Source organism: Pelophylax lessonae, assembly GCF_965119305.1.
Source record: "Pelophylax lessonae genome assembly, chromosome: 3".
Lineage (NCBI taxonomy): Eukaryota > Metazoa > Chordata > Amphibia > Anura > Ranidae > Pelophylax > Pelophylax lessonae.
Window position 1 is genome coordinate 290210473 of NC_138770.1, and position 21516 is coordinate 290231988.

At 47.5% G+C, this 21516-nt stretch overlaps 1 protein-coding gene across 1 annotated transcript in view; it reads right to left on the reverse strand.

The window, feature by feature from the left end:
• Nucleotides 1–21516, reverse strand: part of OPA1 (OPA1 mitochondrial dynamin like GTPase) — a 125887-nt gene that overhangs the window by 87110 nt on the left and 17261 nt on the right. The window contains exons 3-7 of the mRNA XM_082249323.1: nucleotides 10936–11032; nucleotides 9727–9834; nucleotides 6802–6855; nucleotides 6382–6455; nucleotides 2133–2243 (exon numbers count right to left, since the gene is read on the reverse strand). Coding sequence (XP_082105449.1) covers nucleotides 2133–2243; nucleotides 6382–6455; nucleotides 6802–6855; nucleotides 9727–9834; nucleotides 10936–11032 — 444 coding nt within the window. The remainder of the gene's footprint in view (nucleotides 1–2132; nucleotides 2244–6381; nucleotides 6456–6801; nucleotides 6856–9726; nucleotides 9835–10935; nucleotides 11033–21516) is intronic.

Genomic DNA, 21516 nt, shown 5'->3' on the forward strand with positions numbered 1-21516 from the left:
AATGTCCACCTAACTTCTGCTGCCTTTGACACTGTTGACCACCCCCTCCTCCTCTAAAAACTCCACGCCTTTGCTCTCCATGACTGTACTCTTCGCTGGTTCTAATCCTATGTATCCAACCACAACTTTAGCGTTACTTACAATTCTACTTCCTCCTCTCCTATTCCTTTCTCTGTCGGGGTCCCCCCAAGGTTCTGTTCTTGGACCTCTCCTATTCTCGATCTACACCTGCTCCTTGGGTCAGTGGATTGCCTCCCATGGCTTCTAATACCATCTCTAAGCTGATGACACCCATCCATCTCTACCCATCAGATCATGCCTTCAGTCTCCTCATGTATCACTAATTTACTAACAGACATATCAGCCTGGATGTCAACACTTCCTCAAACTCAATCTATTCAAAACCAAGCTCATAATATTTCTTTACCCACGTGCCTCTTCCTCTGATTTCTCTGTCAAGGTCAATGGCGCAACCATCAGCCCACCCCCGCATGCCAGGGTGCTAAGTGTAATCCTGGACTCTGAACTCTCCTTTCAGCCCTACATCCAGCCACTTTCCAAAGTTTGCAGCCTCAACCTCCACAACATCTCAAAAATACGCCCCTTCCTAACCAATGACACCACAAAGCTTCAAATTCACTCCCTGGTTATCTCTCGCTTTGACTACTGAAACTCCCTCCTCATTGGCTTACTTCTACATAGGCTATCTACCTTTCAGTCCATCATGAATGCTGCTTACAGGCTCATCCAACATACCAACCGTTCAGTGTCTGCTACTCCTCTCTGTCAATCCCTCCATTGGCTTCAGCCCATCCAACAAATTAAATTCAAAATACGAACAACAACTTACAAAGCCATCCAGAATTCAGCCCCCAGCTGCATCACTCAACAAGTCTCAAAATACCAGCCTAATCGTTCTCCTCGTTCCTCCTCACCTTCTCCCATGCTTGCCTCGGTTTTCTTTTAAACAATCCCTGAAAGTCCTTCTCTTCAGAGAGGCTTATTCCGCTATCTCCATCAGCCCAACCCCTGCAGTTATTACCCTTTGTATCACTTGACCCTCCCTCAGACTGTAAGCTCCAACGAGCAGGCCCCTCTGATTCTATCTGTATTATATTGTATTGTAACTGTACTGCCTGCTCTCATGTTGTAAAGCGCTGCACAAACTGTTGGCGTAGTTATATAAATCCTATATTAGAATAATCAAAATAGTTCCAGACAAATATTCCCAAAACAACTTTAAATTGGTTGTAAAGGTAAAAGTTTTTTTTTTTTTTTTTTTTTACCTTAACGCATTCTCTGCATTAAGGTAAGAAACCTTTTAATAGTAGCTCCCCCCCCACCGGCAGTCCCAATACTCATCTAAGCCCAATCTCCATCCAGCACTGTGCATGTCTGCAGTAGCTCTTCTCCCCTTTCACAGGCTTGGCTGAGAACAGAGGGAGCTATTGGCTCCTGCTGCTGTCAGTCAAAACCTGTGAGCATAGAGCTGAGCACTGTGTCTGAATAGACAAATTGGCGCAAGTGGCTTCCTATGGGGGCAATCGGCGGGGGGGGGGGGGGCAGAAGAGGAGGATGGGGGTTGCTCTGTGCAAAACCATTGCACAGATCAGGTAAGTATGATAAGCTTGTCGTTTTATTAAAAAAAATGTAAAGCTTTACAATCACTTTAAATACAACAAGGTATTCATAATACAAAAATTACAAAAAAAAACAGCAATACCATATAGTCACAAAAAAAAACTCTGTTTACATAAGAACTGCTGAGAAAACAGACTTCATTAATGCCATATTTTGCATGGGCTAGAATTGTTAGCTATTACAAAGCCTTTAATAAACTGATGCCTAATCCCTTATTTTATAACAATGCACTCCTAAAAGATCTAGATTTGATGATGAGACATACTCTAGTTCTTATCTCCTCATCATCGGACCTAAAATATAATGGTAATAAACAGAGGACGATAGTAACCATCAATATCTTTATAATGGTCTGTGATGCCCTTTCACGTAGTGGAATTACACATACACCCACACTGAAACGTTTGAAGAAATAGGATTTTTTTGACTGTAGGCTAAAGCTGATTGACAAGACAAGTGTTTGATGCATCCAGTGCTCTATGACCCGTCACCTTGCGCTTCTGCTGTGAAGTGCCCGTGTTAATGTTTCCAGCAGCCCTGCGTGCCTCCTCTTCATGCTGCTTGAGCTGCTCTTGTAATAGAATGAGTTCACCAAGCAAACCCTGCCATGAGTTCACAGAGAGAGAAAGACGGAGTGAAGGTGGGGACAAAAACAGCCATGGAGTGCAAAATGAAGTAAAAGGGGTATGTATACAAAGGCAAAATGACAGACATGACATATGTTTACCAGCAAAATGGACACAAATCATATAGCTTATTCTACACAATAAAACAGAAAGACAAAACCAAAGAAAAGCTTGCTATACTGCTGCATATGTCAAACACAATCAAATATTTGTTAGACAGTATTAACTACTGTTCCAACCAAATGCTTGCAATCCTAGAAAAGGCTTAGAACTGTTAATATTTACCTAAGCAGGACATTATTTCTGCCACCAACATACATGCAACATTTCTGTAAGTAGAGCTACCGCTACCAGCAAATAAATCGGGGAATGGGTGCAAAATAGCAGGCTGCAAAAGTTAAATACAGGAAACGGATTAGAAAGAAAATGCAGCAAGCATGTTATTCAGTTTCTATCTATGAGCAAGCATAAGCCTTTGGGGCCCTCTCACTCATCTGCATTTGAACTCTAAGGATCACAGATGATCAGTGGTTTTAAGGTGCAGGGAAAAAGGTCTCTTTAAAAAGGCATCTAATGAAAAGTGCACCCATTCTGCTACATGCAGCAGTTTATAGGATTGCCAATAGCAAAGGATCTGTGAAAAGCACAGCGCTGCTGCTTTGGCGTAAAATGCACGGTTAAATTTTTGTATTTTCTACAGATAGACAGAATATACTGAATATTTGTAGTGTAAGCCAGCCACTCTCAACCAGGGTTCCTACAGAGGTTGCTAGGCATTTCTATAGGCTGTTGATTGACCTCCTTGCTGATGGTACCTGCATAGTTCTGGGGGCAATGACATTTGGCAGAGTCAGCAGCATGACATTAATGAGTATATTGGCTATCTGTAAGGGGAGCTTTCTGACCACTAAACACCAATGTAAGGTCCAAAGAATTGGGTTTTAGCAGGGAATTCCTGAAACGTAAAAAATATTTCAAGGGTTCCTCAGGGATTAAAATATTGGGAAAGGCTGGAGTAAACAGTTTCAGGGAACAAAACAAAAAAAAAAAAAACCACAGTACAGAAGTGAATTCTATTAATCTACAACCACATGTTTAAAGAAATGTACAATTTGTTACGTAAAATAGGAGAAAACCCACAACTCCCTTAAGCCTAACCTATGTTTTATTGCAACTTACTGCGTGACCCTGAGGCCCCGTTCACATTGGGGCGATCCGACTTCCCGGGGCGACCTCCGAGGTCGCGGTGCGAGCAGCGCGCCGTGACCTCGGAGCGGCCGGCATGGACTTCATAACATTGAAGTCTATAACGGTCGCTCCTGGTCGCCCCAAAGAAGCTCCGGACCCTTTTTCTAAGTCGGAGCGACTTGTGTCGCTCCTATTAGAACGGGTCCGCAGCTTCCCTATGAAAGTCGACCTACGGCGACCTGTGAAGCGACCAGGTCGCCTCACAGGTCGCCCCAGTGTGAACGGGGACTCAGGGCCCCTGAAGATTCTAGTTTAATTTGGTTCTTTCATAAGCAAGTGAAAACCAAAAGGGCTGGGATAGCAGCGATTTCTAGCAGTGGTATCTAATGGGTCTCCCATCTATGCTGGTCTTCTAAAGCCTGACACACACTTTCGTTCAGCCCGCTGGGGAGCTCACTGTACTGACTATGCAATGTTAGTATAGCAATCTCCCCACTGTGCTATTGTGTTCTCACAGATATTGGAATAGATTTACTAAAACTGGAGAGTGCAAAATCTGGTGCAGCCATGCATAGTAGCCAATCAGCTTCTAATATCGGCTTGTTCAATTAAGTCTTGACCAAAAAAAAAACAGGAGCCCATTGGTTTTCTGTGCAGAGCTGCATCAGATTTTGCACTCTCCAGTTTTAAAAAAAATCAACCCCATTGTGTTCTTATAGATCAACTGAACTAGATGTTAGTTTTCTTTTCCAGTGTGTTTAATACACAAGGTCTAAACTTGAATGAGTTTGATTTCTTACATGTTAAGCTGCCAAGAAGCTATAAGGTGACCTGTAGGTAAGATAGTCGACTATTGTTCTACATGCACCAGTGTAGGTATACTCAAAGATTAGAGGAGGACATAACTTGCAGAGGCATCTAGCTATTGGATCATATGCTTTTTATGAAGCTGTGAGAAAGCAATGGCATTTAGATGAATTCATCCCTGTAAGAAATATATATATATCATTTTTTACTAATAATATTCTCTTATGACAGCTGATACAGTTAGCTTAGGACTGCAGGCAGGCTGCATCTGGCAACAAATTGGAATACATAACTAGTTCATTATTTAGGGATTACAGGTTTTCTCCACTGCAATGCAGCTGGGATTTTCCATTTTAATTTATCACAGGCATGCAAATTTCTCACCACAGGAGGAGCGCAGGATGCATCATTGCTAAACATAGGCAAAATCCTAAAATGCAGCATTCTACCCTCAGTTTGTGTAGTAAATGTAGTAGAAAATCCTCTCACTGAGCACATACAAATTCTGGAAACACACACTGGAAACACACCGACATCAACAAGATGCAAATCAAGTCAGTTGTAAAAAATTACAAATCAGCTGTCAAAAAAAGCCTTTGTGACCTTAAACAAAAGTTAAACAAATGTGTAGATTAGTGAACAAATCTTTTGCTAGAATCAAGGGTACATAGCTGATCGTCTGGCATCTTGCACTCTTAAAGGATAAGTTCACCTTTTAAGAAAAATAAATGAATCCACATTTTTTTGCAGGTAAAAAAAAAAAAATGTGCATTTATTATTTTTTATCTTTAGGAGCCTGTAAAGCACTTCACCCACAATCTGCAATGTTAGGCTCCAGCAGACTGTGTAATTGTCTGCCTGTACCTCCAATACAGACAAGCAGTTACTGAATGACAAAAAGATCAATTACCTGCCTAGAGCACCCATCAGTGCCCTAGTAGCTCATTAAGAACTACACGCCGTCAGCTGCAAAGGATGTTGGTACTTGTAGCTCATTTATTCATTCACAGAACAAATCACATGGCCATGTGGGCCGAGCCCTGTTCTTTTTGAATTCTGACAGCAGGTGCAGAGAGAAGATCCCCGGCCCACTGTCACAAGGAGGGAGGGGAATCAGGGGAAGAGCAGACAGATGCTGAACATGTTGCACCCTAAATATGGATGTAACATGGTCACAGACGTGAACTTATCCTTTAACACAAGCATTTGGCTTTTAGGTTTTAATTAGTCAACCACTCGAAAATGTTTCAGTTGCAGATGGATTCTAGTCTTTTGAGACACCTGTTGAATTGCTATATCTATTGAAAGGGTCCTATTATTTTCATAACTGTTCTTGACCACTTCTGAGTCTCATTCCTGCCAAAACTGGAGCATTTCCACTCCTCCTAATGCAGCCATCTTAAAAATAAATAAATAAAAAAGCAAATATAAAAAAAAAAAAAAAAAAAACACAGGAAGAACAGGACCCTCTGTGCCTGATGAGTAGTGTTGGCCATACATTGCCTGGATTTTGAATGTTTCTTGTGAATCAGGTGAAAGCCATTGGTAGCCCTGCAGACACCACCCCAGCTCAACAAACTTGCAATGAGAAAGTAGAATCTGGCATAAAAAGTCAGCCAAACAGTGACTGCAGTTAATCAGCTACAGTCACCGTTCAGGCGTTCTGACAACTATGGGTGTCAGCTGTCAGAATACGATAGCCGCCAGCAGATTCATCCATCTATGCTGTTTATCATGGATAGGGTCATCTATGGATTACTTTAAATGTATACCCAGCTTAAGGTGTGTAGACCTATGAACCTAAAAGACAATATGTGGTCCATGGGCAACAGCAGCCACTGTTGAGGATAAGCACCTGATAAGCCAGAGCTAAAAATGGGAATGCTGTAGCACATCTCCCTGACAATATCCACAAGAAAAACAAGGCAAAAGTCAGCTTCATGTTTAGGGAGCTTGGAATGTGCTTGTACATATGAAATCTTCTATCCATGGCAATCCTTTGCCACACTTTTCAATGGGTTTTTTCATAAGCGCAGCAACGATCAGGATTCCCTATTTCGCTACAAGTTTCCTTAACAGTAAAAAAGAAGAAAACACAGAGTATTTAATGTCATCTTACCTTCTTATATTGCTTTTCAGAGCCATCAAAACTCTGGCTGTCAGTAGCTTTAAAAGCAGTGTCACTTCCAGGGGCTAGTAGTGAAAAAAAATTACAAATATTATCATAATCATTAGAATTTATTATGAAAATTACAAGATGACTGTTAGATGGACATACAATAAGCTCTGTATTAACAAATAAATAATAACTACATCAAATGAAAAAGACTGTGGTTACACACAAAACAGACTACAGAATCAGGCTTCCTTTCCAGGAAAAGCCAAGGAATGTCTGCCAAATTAGGCAATAGAATTTGAAAAGAAAGTTAGACTGTGCACCATCCCCATAGCGTCCTACAGTTCTGTACATACAGGTAGTTGAATAGAACTTAATATAGGTTTCACATGTCATAATGGCAGCAGACATTGCATTACACACCTAACAACTGTAGCAGATCAGAAGCTCCTATGACTTCACTAACCAAATTGTGACCTGTGAAAAATCAGCAAGAGAAATGGGAAAAGATATTATGAGCCATAATATGAAGTTAGTAAAGCCTGGAAAGGAATCCTGCCCCCTGCTCTGTTTTCATACTGGTAAATACAATAAATACATGGGTACACTGTGAAATGATGCATGCAGACACAGGAAAATAGAATTTGGACAAGCATCTTCTAAAGCTTAGCATTTATGGGTATTTGATACTACTAACACCCCCAGAGGCAAAATGTAAAAGTGACCACTATTTTTTTTCCTAGGTCATCACTGAGCACCATGGACACCACAAGCTCTATTATGCACAGTAAATATTGTCTGTTTATTTACTGCAGACTAAAAAGGTATCCAATGTGGACATGGATACCTAAATAGTCCACACAGTGATCAAACACACCAAGTGTTCTTGTAGTGTGCATCAGAATAAATGATGATAACTGCTAGAGACTGTATTTAAACCTGAACTCCAGGCAGATCTAAAAGACACAAATAATGCAGTTCTGTATGTAATACACAGTTAAATGCATATATATATTTTATTATTTTTTTTTTTTTTTTAACTGCAAGCAGTGTAAAGATCTGAATTTAACATAGTATCCGCATCTAGCAATACCTGTACAACAGAGCTCCGTCTAGAAGATGGAGAAGGCAGCACAGTGACTAAGTGGTTAGCACTTATGCCTAGCAGCACTAGTGTTGTCCGTTTGAACCCCAACTATGACACTACCTGCCTGGAGTTTGCATGTTCTTCCTGTGCCTGCATGGGTTTCCTCCAGATACTCTGGTTTCCTTCCACACTCCAAAGACATGCTGGGAGGTTAATTGGCTCCTATCTAAATTGGCCCTAGTATATGTATGAGCCTAGGCACACACTACTGTGATACGACACACTGCATGCAATTTGCAGAGGAGTCACACCTCATTCTTGTGCAAATCACATGCGATGCCTGTGTGGTGCGATTTGAGCCATTCATTTTGTATGGCTAAAATCGCACAGCATTTGCACCAAAATAATGCAGGACCCCTTTTTTTTTAGCTGCACTGCAATCAGATTGCATGGGTGCTCATATTCATGCAATCCGATTCACGCAAACGCACTGCATTCTGGGACCTGTGTTTGGGGTGTCGTTAAACTTTTATTAATACCCGCAACAGATTGCATGAACACAATGTAAATGCAATGCCGTGTGGGAAAATGCAGCAAATCTTGTGCGTTTCCCGCATTGCATCAGTGTGAACTGGGGCTGAATGTGAGTTAGGGACCTTCGATTGTAAGCTCCTTGAGGGCAGGAGCTAATGCGAATGTACAAAATACATGTGTAAAGCGCTGCATAAATTGACAGCATTATATAAGAACCTGTGATAAAAATAATATGTAACAAAATCGCTCATGCTATACTGCTCATATGCTAAACAAAATGCACATTGATAGAAGGAGGAAGCAGAACACAAGGGATGTGCCCCAACAGTCTGCTGCTTCTCTGTTCATATTTCAGTCATATGCTGGGGGAAACCTGGAAGTGCTAACTGTAGCAGCAGAGAAAAGAAAAACAGTTCTCTTGCCCTGACATACAGAGTTTTGCTGTGTGGCAAAGCTGTGTAAATCTCAGGACTGGATGGAGAGAAACACAAAACCTTTGGTACGTAAAATCACTCTCATACATGAATTTTATGTCTGTATTTAGAGGTTCGCCTGGAGATCAACTTTAAAGTAATGACCTAGGCAGCAGAGAAGTGCAATGCTCAGTACCAAATAAGTGGGTACTCTTTAAAGAGCAAATGCACCCAAAACAAAACAGGTTGTTTCTTCACCAGGTCTTCATTTCTGTTTGAGACCCTGGTGAAGACATCTCCCTTTGTTACGGGCGAAGCTTTACCAGGCTGAGTTTAGCATTTCTGCCAATTTTACTTGAATCACTGGGCCACTGGTTCTCCACAGTAATATCAGGGGAAATCCCAAGCAGTTCGAAGAATGACAGATTTAAAAAGTGGAGGGGGTGGAGGGTATGTAATAATACCTCTACTGGGATAATGTGCAGCTGAAAATACTTTGTGGAACATCTAATTATGCCCCACCCATACACATTTCTCTATAGATCTTTAGTAGCAAAGATTCTACACAAAACATGATACCATTGTCTTTAAATTCATTCTCGCATCGAAGCAATTGCTTTATGAATGGTCTAATCAAGCTTATAAGGATAAGTCTGCATATTTCTTTTCAAAATTATTAGGCTGACGCTAAAAGCAGTATTAAACCCAAAAGTAAACATTATATTGCAGCTTACTAACCCTTAGATGTGGTGGTTGTATTAGTTTTCTTTTTTAGGCTTTCTTTCTTTTAATTTAATCTGGTGATCCAGCCAGTAAGTTTGCTATTTTTCAACAGAAAAGCTCTCTTGCAGTTACCGGGTTAAGACAGAACATTTAACACTGGCAGGGGTGCTTACAATGATCAGCTTTTGTGTATGTAAAACCTTTATCCCAAACGGTTTTCTGTAACTGATTATAAAGCATTAGCTAGACTAGAGTCTAACACTCCCTCTCCCCCCCCCCCCCCCAGACTGACAATTCTTCTGTCCAAATCTGCCCTGTGCTCCTTCACCTAGATTGTTGTCTGTACATTACAGGTGTTGTGTTACTGGCCAGATTACCAGGGGAAAAAGCTTAAAAAAAAAAAGAAGCTATTTTTGGGTTTAATACCGCTTTAACATAGAAAATAGCGAATGTCCAAAATTACATAACGGAGATATGTGATGTGCACAGAAAGTTTTCAAAACCCAATTTTTCGAATGTAAACTGTCAGAAACACCTATCAATGAAGAAATCCTCTTACAGAGTACTGAACATTTTTTGAAGTTCCATTACCTGATGAAAGCCAACTTTTAACAAAGCTAAAACTTTCCCCTATCTTGTCAAAGTCTGGCAAAAGTTTGGCTAGCTCCTCAGCATCTGGAAGTGCTTTACTGAGCTTATCTGCAATAAAAACACACAAGTTAAAACTAAAATAATGTTCAAAATGTATAAAGAAGCGTATAGCTAAAGGCAACAATATGTAGAAAGGCAACATTCCAAATGACAAATGATCACTCAGCAATTTCATATAGCACAAATGGTGTTTTAGAAAGACAGACATCTGCACCACCAAAGATCCCAAGGCTTTTCATACAATGTTCTTCTCTGAAGAACTGGCTATAAAGGACAATGCACTGGGGACAGACAGTCCAGCCTCAAAAGCAGTAATGGAAGACTAAATAGAGGATATGCGCATCAGATTAACAGCATCATGCAAAAATCTGGTTGTCTGGATCTTTATTTAAGTAGCTAGGTTTACCCTCTGGTATTGAATTTTCTGCAATAAACTGAAAGGTTACTGACAATATAATGCTTTCACATAAAGCACGTGTCAAACACAAGACCCTTGGGCTGAATCTGGCCCGCCAGGCCATTTCATGTGGCCCTTACACCTCTCCTGCAGCTATGGCACCCTTTTCCTCTGTGCCCCCACTTTGTCTCAACAGTCAGTAGCAGAGAGGACAACAGAACTCCTACAGATCCTCCACCTCTGTGTGAAGCTGCAGCAACCCCTCGTCTCCGCCTCTCCTGGTCTCAGCATTCAGCAGACCTTGGCAGCCCTTCTCCGGTCCTCCTCCAGACCCCGCACTTTCTGCTTTCCAGCTCTGCCTCCAGCTTCTTCCTGGCAGCAGCACAAGGTAAGGGAGGCGCACTGTGATGTAAGGAAGGGCGGGGGACACTTGACATCTGATGCAAGGAGGATGGGGTGCCCTGGACATCCCTGGGCTCATAATTATTCTGAGAATAATACATTTCTGACAGTTATAAAGGAGGGTTGCACACCGCTGCTATCATGAAGAGTAGATACATTTAAAGAGTCTTACAGAAACAATCAGCCCTTTGAGGGCAATCATCATGCTGATACGGCCCGCAATAAAGTTAAGTTTGACTACCCTGTTATAAAGAAGGTTGTTCAAGGAATCCTCAAGTCCAATACTAAAGCACAAAATAGGACCAAACTAATGGTAAAGAATACAGTAATCCGTAAACCTGATTACTGACCAAAATTGATGTGTTCATCTAACTCCCATACGAAATCAGGGACAATCCACTTGTATTCACTAAGGTCAGGGAACATGTCCTTCCACTGTTCATATGTCTGAAAAACAAAAAAAGTAAATAAAAGAAAAAAAATATACAAAACTCAAGAACATTAAATTAGAAATTCACCTTTTTAAAACAATATAATAAATGCACATATTTTGCAGGTGTGTACTGGGGTGTTGCCTAGTGAAAGTTTACACCCTAAATTCGGATGCAACATGTACCATGTTATTAAAGGTGAACTAAGCCTTTAAGACCATTAAAAATACTATAAAATGGATAGGAACTGTGCCCCCTCATTGGTGCCAGTGGGAGGAACTGTGTCCCATCAATAGTGTCAGTTGGAAGAAATGATGCCCTATTGTTGGTGGCAAAAGGAGGAAAAAAATGAATTTTTGTAAAATCTTACCTGTAAAATTCCTTTCTCTGAGTCCTCCGACAGTCGCCGCCTCCTCTAAGTCATCACTGTTGGGGTATTGTCTTCCCATCCGCAGGAGTAGCTAGGCATATAGACTTAGTCCAAAGACAAAGACATTAGCATATACACACCCATGGGGGCTGTCCCATCTGGTCAATACCCCCCCTGCATCACCACTCCCAACTCAGTTTGGTAGCATAGCAGTAGGTAATAAGAACCCCAAAAGAGGGGCGGGGGCAGCGACTGTCGGAGGACTCAGAGAAAGGAATTTTACAGGTAAGATTTTACAAAAATTCAGTTTTCTCTTAAGTCCTCCGACAGTCGCCGCCTCCTCTAAGTCATCACTGTTGGGATGTCCCAAAGCAGTATAGACATGAGGGGTGGGAGACGCAACCGTAGAAAAGGCAACGCAGTACCCACATCAGAGAAAGGAATCTTACATGCACCGTAAGAGAACCAACTGGGCAACAGAACCAACAATGCTCAACAGGAGCAACAGCCCAGGAAAGCAAATACCAACAGCCAGGGAACCAGAAAAAAATTCAAGAGTCCATCATGGCACTGCCGCACTGAGAACTTTGCGGCCAAAAGAAGCATCAGCTGATGCCAGAACAACTACTTTGTAGAATTTGGAAAAGGTGTGCACCGACGACCAAGTCGCAGCCTTGCACACCTGGGCCACCGAGGCCCGATGCCAATAGGCCCAGGACGCACTCAAAGACCTGGTAGAGTGCGCCTTAACAGGGAAGGGCGAAACCCGTTCCTTCAAGGCATAAGCCTGCTCAATGGTCTGTCTGATCCATTTGGCAATAGTTGCTGCGGACGTAGCCATGCCCTTCCGAGATCCCTCAGGAAGGACAAATAGGGAATCCGTCTTCCGAAAGGATTCCGTAGACGACAGGTAAACCCTGATCGCCCTGACAACATCCAAGGAATGTAAGGCAATTTCCTTTGGATGATTAGGCTTCGTACAATGTCCTCATTAAGGTGGAACTCAGAGATCACCTTGGGAAGGAAGGATGGGGGTGTTCGCAAAACCACCTTATCCTTGTGAATTATCAAGTAAGGGGAGCGGCAAGACAATGCCGCCAGCTCCGACACTCTGCGAGCCGAAATGATCGCCACTAGAAAAGCAACCTTTTTTCGACCGCAGAGGCAACGATATCTTCCTGATGTTTTCAAAGGGAGCACGCTGTAACACGGACAGAACCAAGTTCAAGTCCCATGGAGGTAAAGGCTCCTTCCTGGGAGGAGCCAAATGTCGCACACCTTGAATAAAGGTACGCACCAAGGAATGAGACGCCACAGGGCGTTGGAAAAGGACAGCCAGTGCAGACACCTGGCCCTTTATCGTGGCCAGCGCCAGGCGCTGATCCACTCCAGACTGGAGGAAAGCCAACACTCTCGAACCAGAGTAAGAATGAGGGGAGAACCCCCTGGACTCACACCAGGCGAAATAAGCTTTCCAGGTACGGTAATAGATCTTACCAGAGGAGGATTTCCTAGCCTTGATTAGGGTAGGCATAACCTCAGGGGAGAGACCCTTGTCCCTCAAGACCTGGGTCTCAACAGCCAGGCCGTTAAAGCCAGCGACTGTAAAGCAGGATGGAAGATCGGACCTTGAGACAGGATATCTTCCCGCAGAGGCAGACGCCACAGAGGCGCCACTGCCAGGTGAACAACGTCGGCGTACCAGGACCGGCGAGGCCAGTCCGGAGCCACCAGAATCACCATGTGCGGTTCCGAGACCAATCTGCGGAGGAACCGGGATAGTAACTGAATCGGAGGAAAGGCGTACATCAGACGATACTGATGCCAAGGGGCCACCAACGCATCCGAGGCGTCCGCCAACGGATCGCGCGTTCTTGCCACGAACCTTTCCACCTTTTGATTTAGCCGGGATGCGAACAGATCCACGTCCGGGGATCACCACCTCGCACACAGCATCTGAAAGACCTCCGGGTGTAGGGACCATTCCCCCTGGTCCAGGGTCTGGCGGCTCAGATAGTCGGCCTGCCAATTTTCCACACCCGGAATGTGAACAGCTGAGATCGCCAGGACATGAGTCTCGGCCACCTCTCGGGCCGCTCGAGCACTCCTGGTGCCCCCCTGGTGGTTGATGTAAGCCACCGCGGTAGCATTGTCCATCTGTACGTGGACAGGCAGGTCCCGGAGACAGTCCGACCACTGGAAGAGACAGAGTTTGATCGCTCGTAATTCCAGCACATTTATTGGGAGGGAGGACTCCTCCTCCGACCAAGTGCCCTGGGCAGACAGGTTGCCCAGGACTCCACCCCAGCCCGACAGGCTGGCGTCCGTGGTAACCACCATCCACACCAACGGATGGAAGGACTTGCCTTCCGCCACCGACGGGGACTGGAGCCACCACAGAAGAGCCAATCTGGTCTGATGACTCAAGGAGACACCCAGATCCAAGGACTGAGGCAGTCTGTCCCACGCAGTCTGTCCCACCTGGCCAGGATCTCCGTGTGGAACTGAGCAAAGGGTATTGCCTCGAAGGACGAAACCATCAACCCCAGGCCCCGCATACAGGTCCTGAGTGACGAGGACGGGTTGTCCCTGAGGGACCTGAGCTCGTCCCACAAAGTCCGGAGCTTGTCCTCCGGCAAGAACACCTCTGCCTGAGCAGAGTCCAGAACCATTCCCAGGTAAGGAAGGTGAAGCGATGGAGATAACGCCGACTTTTGAACGTTGATGGTCCATCCGAACTCCTGGAGCGTCTGTACCGTGATGGACAGATCGCGCACAAGGTCCTGGCTGGCACGTGATCTCAGAAGCAGATCATCCAGGTAACCCAAGACCGCAATGCCCTGGGCCCTCAGCAGGCCCAGATCCGGCGCCAACACTTTGGTAAACACCCTTGGTGCCGAAGCGAGACCGAAAGGTAACGCCACAAACTGGTAGTGGTCCTCTGCGATAGCAAACCGAAGGTACCGCTGATGACCCTCGAAAATGGGGATGTGCAGGTACGCATCCTTCAGATCGAAGCCAGGAATTCTCCTGGACTCAAGGAGGCTACTACCGAACGGAGAGACTCCATTCGAAACTTCCAAACATGCACGAAGCGGTTCAGCGCTTTCAGGTCCAGAATAGGACGCACTTTGCCCTCCTTCCTGGGCACAGTGAACAGATTCGAATAAAACCCCCGAAACCTGTCCCGATGAGGCACCGGGACAATCACTCCCTGAGCAAGCAGATCCTGCACCGCTTGATGCAAGTCCTGAGGACGCCCCGGAAGCAGATGAAGATTGGAGGGAAAGAATCTGTCCGCCGGCCGGGAAAGGAATTTCGATCTTGTAACCCGATCAAACGATTTCCTGAACCCACCTGTCCGATATCCGGAGCAGCCAAGGTTGGAGGAATCCGCGCAAACGTCCCCCCACCCCTGAAATGGGTGAGGGCGCCCCTTCAGGCAGAGGCTGATTGACCCGCCGAGCCGGCATTGCTGGACTTCTGCTTACCCGCCCAGGGCTTCTTCTGGTTGCCCTGGGCCTTGAAGGGCTTGCCCTTGGATTGGTTCCGAAAGGCACGAAAGGACCCCTGAGTGGATCTAGGCGCAGAACCCCGCTTGCCTCTAAAAGACTTGTTCTTCGGGTTCTGGGGCAGCATAGTGCTCTTGCCCCCTGTAACGCCTTTCACCAGGGTGTCCAACGCCTCGCCAAAAAGGCGAGAGCGAGCATAGGGAAAATCAGCAACAGTTCTCCGTGAGGACTGGTCGGCCGACCAGCTCTTCAGCCATATCAGTCGCCGGTTAAGCACCGCGACACTAGAGAGGCGACCCCGGGGAGGAGGTATCAACCCCCTCCATCTCAGCCTCCCCCTCAGACCTCGGGGGGTCCAAGGATGAACGGGACCCTGAAAAGGGCACGCTCGCAGCAGCAGCCATATCCCCATCTGAATCAGAAGAGAGAGACAACCTGCGCCTCTTTCTCGCAGCACGTTCAGACATCAGCATTTCCATATTTGCCCCCAAAGTCGCCACCACAGCAGCCAGAGCGGGTCGCAGCGGAGGAAAACGGAATTTTTGTAAAATCTTACCTGTAAAATTCCTTTCTCTGAGTCCTCCGACAGTCGCCGCCTCTTCATATTCGTCACATATGGGGTATTAGACTTTGCTCCGAAGGAGTAGCTAGGCAACAGAATATGTTAACAATAAAGCTTTAACATATCCCACCCTCAAGGGGTGGTGCCCTCAGTCAATACCCTCCTACTTCCTGCAACCATATCTCAGTTTTAGTGGAATAGCAGTAGAGTATACATTCAAACCCCAAAAGAGGGGCGGGGGCGGCGACTGTCGGAGGACTCAGAGAAAGGAATTTTACAGGTAAGATTTTACAAAAATTCCGTTTTCTCTTACGTCCTCCGACAGTCGCCGCCTCTTCATATTCGTCACATATGGGGACGTCCCAAAGCAGTGCAAACATGAGGGGTGGGAAACGCATCCGCGCCGAAAGGCAACGCAGTCTCCACGTCAAAGAAAGGAACCTTACCAAAGGAAGGAAACCAGCTGGGCAACAGCAAAACTAAGTGCTCAACAGGAGCAACAACCCAGGAAAAGACAAAAAAACCAGGGGATACAAAAAACTATCCCAACAGCCAGGAGTCCCCAACAAGGGACCCTATGGAACAGCCGCACTAAGAACCTTGCGGCCAAAGGAAGCATCCGCCGATGCCTGAACATCTACTTTGTAGAATTTTGTGAAAGTGTGCACGGTCGACCAAGTCGCCGCCTTACACACCTGGGCTACAGAAGCCCCATGACGGCAGGCCCAAGACGTACTCAGAGATCTAGTAGAGTGCGCCTTCACAGGTACAGGGGGAACCTTCCCCTGCAAGGCATAGGCCTGTTCAATGGTCTGCCTGATCCATTTGGCGATGGTAGAGGCCGAAGCCGCCATGCCCTTCCGAGGACCCTCTGGAAGAACAAACAAGGATTCCGTCTTACGAAAAGACTCAGTCGATTTAAGGTAAACCCTTATCGCCCGAACAACATCCAGAGAGTGCAATCTCACCTCCTTTGGATGTTTAGGCTTCGTGCACAACGAAGGCAAAACAATATCCTCGTTAAGATGGAAGTCCGAAACTTGTTTCGGCAGAAAAGAAGGATTAGGTCGCAAGACCACCTTATCCAAATGAGCAACCAGGTACGGAGACTTGCAGGACAAAGCCGCCAGTTCCGACACTCTGCGAGCCGAAGTGATGGCCACCAAAAAGGCGACCTTTTTGGACAACATAGACAACGAGATCTCCCTGATCTGTTCAAAAGGAGCACGTTGTAACACAGATAGAACGAGATTTAAGTCCCAAGGGGGCAAAGGATCCCTCCTAGGAGGAACCAGATGCCGCACACCCTGAATAAAAGTGCCAACCAAGGAGTTGGAAGCCACGGGACGTTGAAACAGAACGGCCAGCGCAGACACCTGACCCTTTATCGTAGCCAGCGCCAAACGCTGATCGACACCCGTCTGAAGGAAAGACAGCACACGGGAAACCGAGTACGTGCGGGGTGAAAACCCCCTGGACTCACACCAGGCAAAATAGGCCTTCCAAGTACGGTAATAAACCTTTCCCGAGGAAGATTTCCTCGCGTTGATCAAAGTATAAACGACCTCTGGAGAGAGACCCTTCTCCTTCAGGACCTCGGTCTCAACAGCCAGGCCGTCAAAGCCAGCGACTGTAAAGCAGGATGGTAAATCGGTCCTTGAGACAGTAGATCGTCTCGAAGAGGCAGACGCCAGGGGGCGTCGACCGCCAGATTCACGAGGTCTGCGTACCAGGACCGGCGAGGCCAGTCCGGTGCCACAAGAATCACCGTGCTGCGTTCCGAGTGTAACCTGCGAAGGAACCTGGACAGCAACTGAATCGGTGGAAACGCATACATCAGCCTGTACTGATGCCACGGGGCCACTAACGCGTCCGACGCGTCTGCCCGAGGGTCGCGCGTCCTTGCCACGAACCTCTTCACCTTGTAGTTGAGGCGAGACGCGAACAGGTCCACATCTGGAAGACCCCACTTCGCGCACAACATCTGGAAGACAGCCGGATGGAGAGACCATTCCCCCTGATCCAGGGTCTGGCGACTCAGATAGTCCGCCTGCCAGTTCTCCACTCCCGGAATGTGAACCGCCGTTATCGCCGGGACATGAGTCTCGGCCCAAGACAGAATGTCGGCCACTTCTCGAGCCGCTCGGGCACTCCTGGTGCCCCCTTGGTGGTTGATGTAGGCCACCGCCGTGGCATTGTCCGTCTGCACCCGAACCGGGCAGCCCTGCAGCCGGTCCGTCCAGCGATGAAGACAGAGCCTTATCGCACGCAATTCCAGAATGTTGATCGGGAGGGAAGACTCCCCCTCCGACCAGGTCCCCTGGGCGGACAGAACGCCCAGAACACCACCCCAGCCCGACAGGCTGGCATCCGTGGTGATTATCGTCCACGAGATCGGACGAAACGACTTGCCCCCGGACACCAACGGGGACTGGAGCCACCACAGAAGGTTTTCCCTGGTGCGATGACTCAACGAGATCTGAAGATCCAGAGATTGAGGTCGCCCGTCCCACTTGGACAGGATCTCCGCCTGGAGACCCCGCGTGTGAAACTGCGCGAAAGGAATCGCCTCGAAGGCCGAGACCATCAATCCCAGACATCTCATACACGTCCGCAGAGACGAGTGTGGAACGTCCCTGAGGGACCTGACTTCCTCCTGAAGAGTCCTGAGTTTGTCTTCCGGCAGGAAGACCTTCGCCTGCACCGAGTCCAGTATCATTCCCAGATAGGGAAGACGAACCGACGGACTCAGTGTCGACTTTGGAACATTTATCGTCCAACCGAACTCTTGCAGAGTTTGCATTGTGACAGACAGGTCCTTCTCCAGACCCTGACTGGTCGCAGACCGAATCAGAATGTCGTCCAGATACCCCAGGACAGAAATGCCCTGGGCCCTCAATAATGCCAGAACCGGTGCAAGCACCTTGGTGAAGACCCGCGGAGCCGAGGCGAGCCCAAAGGGCAACGCCACGAACTGGTAGTGATCCTCCGCAATGGCAAATCGAAGGTATCTCTGATGACCCTCGAATATGGGGATGTGAAGGTACGCATCCTTCAAATCGATGGAGGCCATGAATTCCCCCGGAACCAGGGCAGCCACCACCGAGCGCAGGGATTCCATGCGGAACTTGCGAACCCGCACAGAGCGGTTCAGAGCTTTCAAGTCCAGAATCGGACGAACCTTGCCCTCCTTCCTGGGCACGGTGAACAGATTGGAATAAAACCCCCGAAATCTGTCCCGATGAGGCACCGGAACCACCACTCCCTGAGCCCTCAGGTCCCGCACCGCCAGGTGCAGATCCCGCAGGCGCTCTGGAGACAGTTGTAGATTTGAGGGAAAAAATCTGCTCTCCGGCCGAGAGAGAAACTCGATCTTGTAACCAGATCGAACGATTTCCAGAACCCATCTGTCCCGCACACGGGCCAACCAGGGCTGAAGAAAACCGAGCAAGCGTCCCCCCACCCCAAAACTGGGTGAGGGCGCCCCTTCAGGCCGAACTGTTATGGGCCGCAGGTCCGGATTGGCCGGACTTCTGTTTCCCAGACCAGGGCTTCTTCTGAGAGCCTTGGCCTTTGAACGGTTTGCCCTTGTAGTGCGGCCGAAAGGCACGAAAGGACCCCTGAGGGGGCCGAAAATTCGCATGCTTCTTCCCAGAAGCCCCCTTAGCCTTGGGGAAATGGGGCAAGAGAGTGCTCTTACCCCCGGTGATCCCCTTAATCAACACATCCAGGGACTCCCCAAAAAGGCGAGACCCATCATAAGGCAGATTGGCTAAGGTTTTACGTGAAGATTGGTCCACCGACCAACATTTCAACCAAACCAGGCGGCGAGACAACACCGCCACGCTGTGCACACGTGCAGCCAACGGAATCAGGTCCAGGTCCGCATCACACAGATACATGACACCCTGGTGGATCTGATCCACCATATCCAGGGTCGCCGCCGAGGCCGAATCGGCCACTAGGACGCGCCTAAGCATCTGCGTCCAACTTGCGATCGCCTGGGCCGCCATGAGAGAAGCAAACAGAGCCTTAAGCATAGAACCCGTAACAGAATAAGTATGACGGGCAAGAGACTCCAGTCTCCTATCCGTGGCATCACGGAAAACAGGGGATCCCTCTGCAGGAATCGCAGTGGCTTTGTTCAAAACCGCAATTGCATGATCCACTGGCGGAGGCACACACCACCGTTCATCAGTGGCAGGTGAGAAAGGATAACGCAGCTTGAATTTACTTGGTACCGCAAAAGGCTTGCGCAGATCGCGCCATTGATCCTTAACAGCGCGCTGAAAATCAGCATTGCAGGGAAAAACCTGCGGCGTCCTGCGTTTTCTCTGCGTCCCATAAGCCGCCAAGGCAGCGGGGGGACACACTTCGTCCTGCAAACGTAGCGTCTGCTTAATGGAAGCAATCAACTCATCCATGATTGCAAGCTCTTCAGGCGAGCCAGGGGGAGAATTATCAACCCCCTCAACTTCAGCCTCTACCTCAGACCCCACTAGATCAAGAGAGGAGCGGGACCCCGATAGGGGGGTCCCTGCCAGAACAGCCCCATCACCTTCACCCTCAGAATCGGAGGACAGAGCAACTCTGGGCCGTTTAGTAGATTGAGCAGCCACCAGCATTTGCACCTGGGCAGCAAGGCCAGCCACAATAGTGGCTAAATCCCCCCCTGGGGGGGAAACAGCGGTCCCCTGGCTTTCCACCAATACTGTGGGAAACTTGCCCTCCTGAGAATCCATTGCCCCTGTATGCCAGACAACCAAGGGTTAACTGCCCCCTTTCAGCAAGCGCGGCAAGCGCAGCCCACCGCACCACACTCAGGCACAATGAGACCCCCACAGGGAATACACAGACTGAATACAGGCAATGGACAACAGGAATAGAAGGATAAAACCTGAGGAGACCCCGCTGCTGCTGCTGCCTCGATCGGTGTTCCAGGAAAGAGGAAGTGATGCTGCCAGGGCGCTCTATGTAAGCCTATGGAGGCTACAAGAAAATGGCCGCCGTGCATGTAAACCATGGAGCGGGCGCCGGTAAAATGGCGTCGTTTGGCGCCGAAATCGCCGCTCCACAGTGCACAAAAACACACACAATTTCATCCCATTATATGGATACATGTTAGATCGCCGCAGCGATCGCTGTATATGCCCCAACATGCTATTAAAAACATGCCCCACAGCACACAGCTTCCCACACTGCCCAGCCTGACACACACAGTGTCATACAGCTCCCCCCCCCCCTTGCAGCCCACAGCATGCAGCCGAGAGATAGGGAGACAAGCAGTGTGATTAAAGGCAGGTTACACAGTCCCAGACTGAGACCCCCCCCAGACAGACAGGTCCCCACATAGATACACTTACCTCACATGGCGTGGGGAACCCGCACAGGCGAACAAGCCACTGCACATGAGGCAGGGAGAGTCGCAATTCAAGACGCACACAATGGCGGTTAAGAAACCGCACAGCGTCCGGTGAGGTAGCCACCTCACCAATCATCCCTGCACCGAACAGGGATGGGTCGTTCACTGTGCCAGGAGCGTTACCTGGCTGAACGCTCGATGGCAGACTGGGAAGCCGCTGACCCACGACCTGCGATCAGGGGGATCAGCCCGAGACCCAGTCCGCATGATCCTCTTCGTCCGAAGAACTAACTAATGCTGACAAAAATAACAGCTAAGTAAAGGTAGAGAAAAAACTCAAACAAAATATTAAAAAGAAGAAAGAGTCTGGGACAAAAAGTCCCAGCACAGAGAGAGCCAGCCACTCCTGACAAGCTAGACATTAAAACTGAGATATGGTTGCAGGAAGTAGGAGGGTATTGACTGAGGGGACCACCCCTTGAGGGTGGGATATGTTAAAGCTTTATTGTTAACATATTCTGTTGCCTAGCTACTCCTTCGGAGCAAAGTCTAATACCCCATATGTGACGAATATGAAGAGGCGGCGACTGTCGGAGGACGTAAGAGAAACTTGCTTTCCTGAGAATCCATTGCTCAAGTTATCAGAAAACAAACTACAGTGCAATACAATGTACTGTTCCCTTTAAGAATGCTG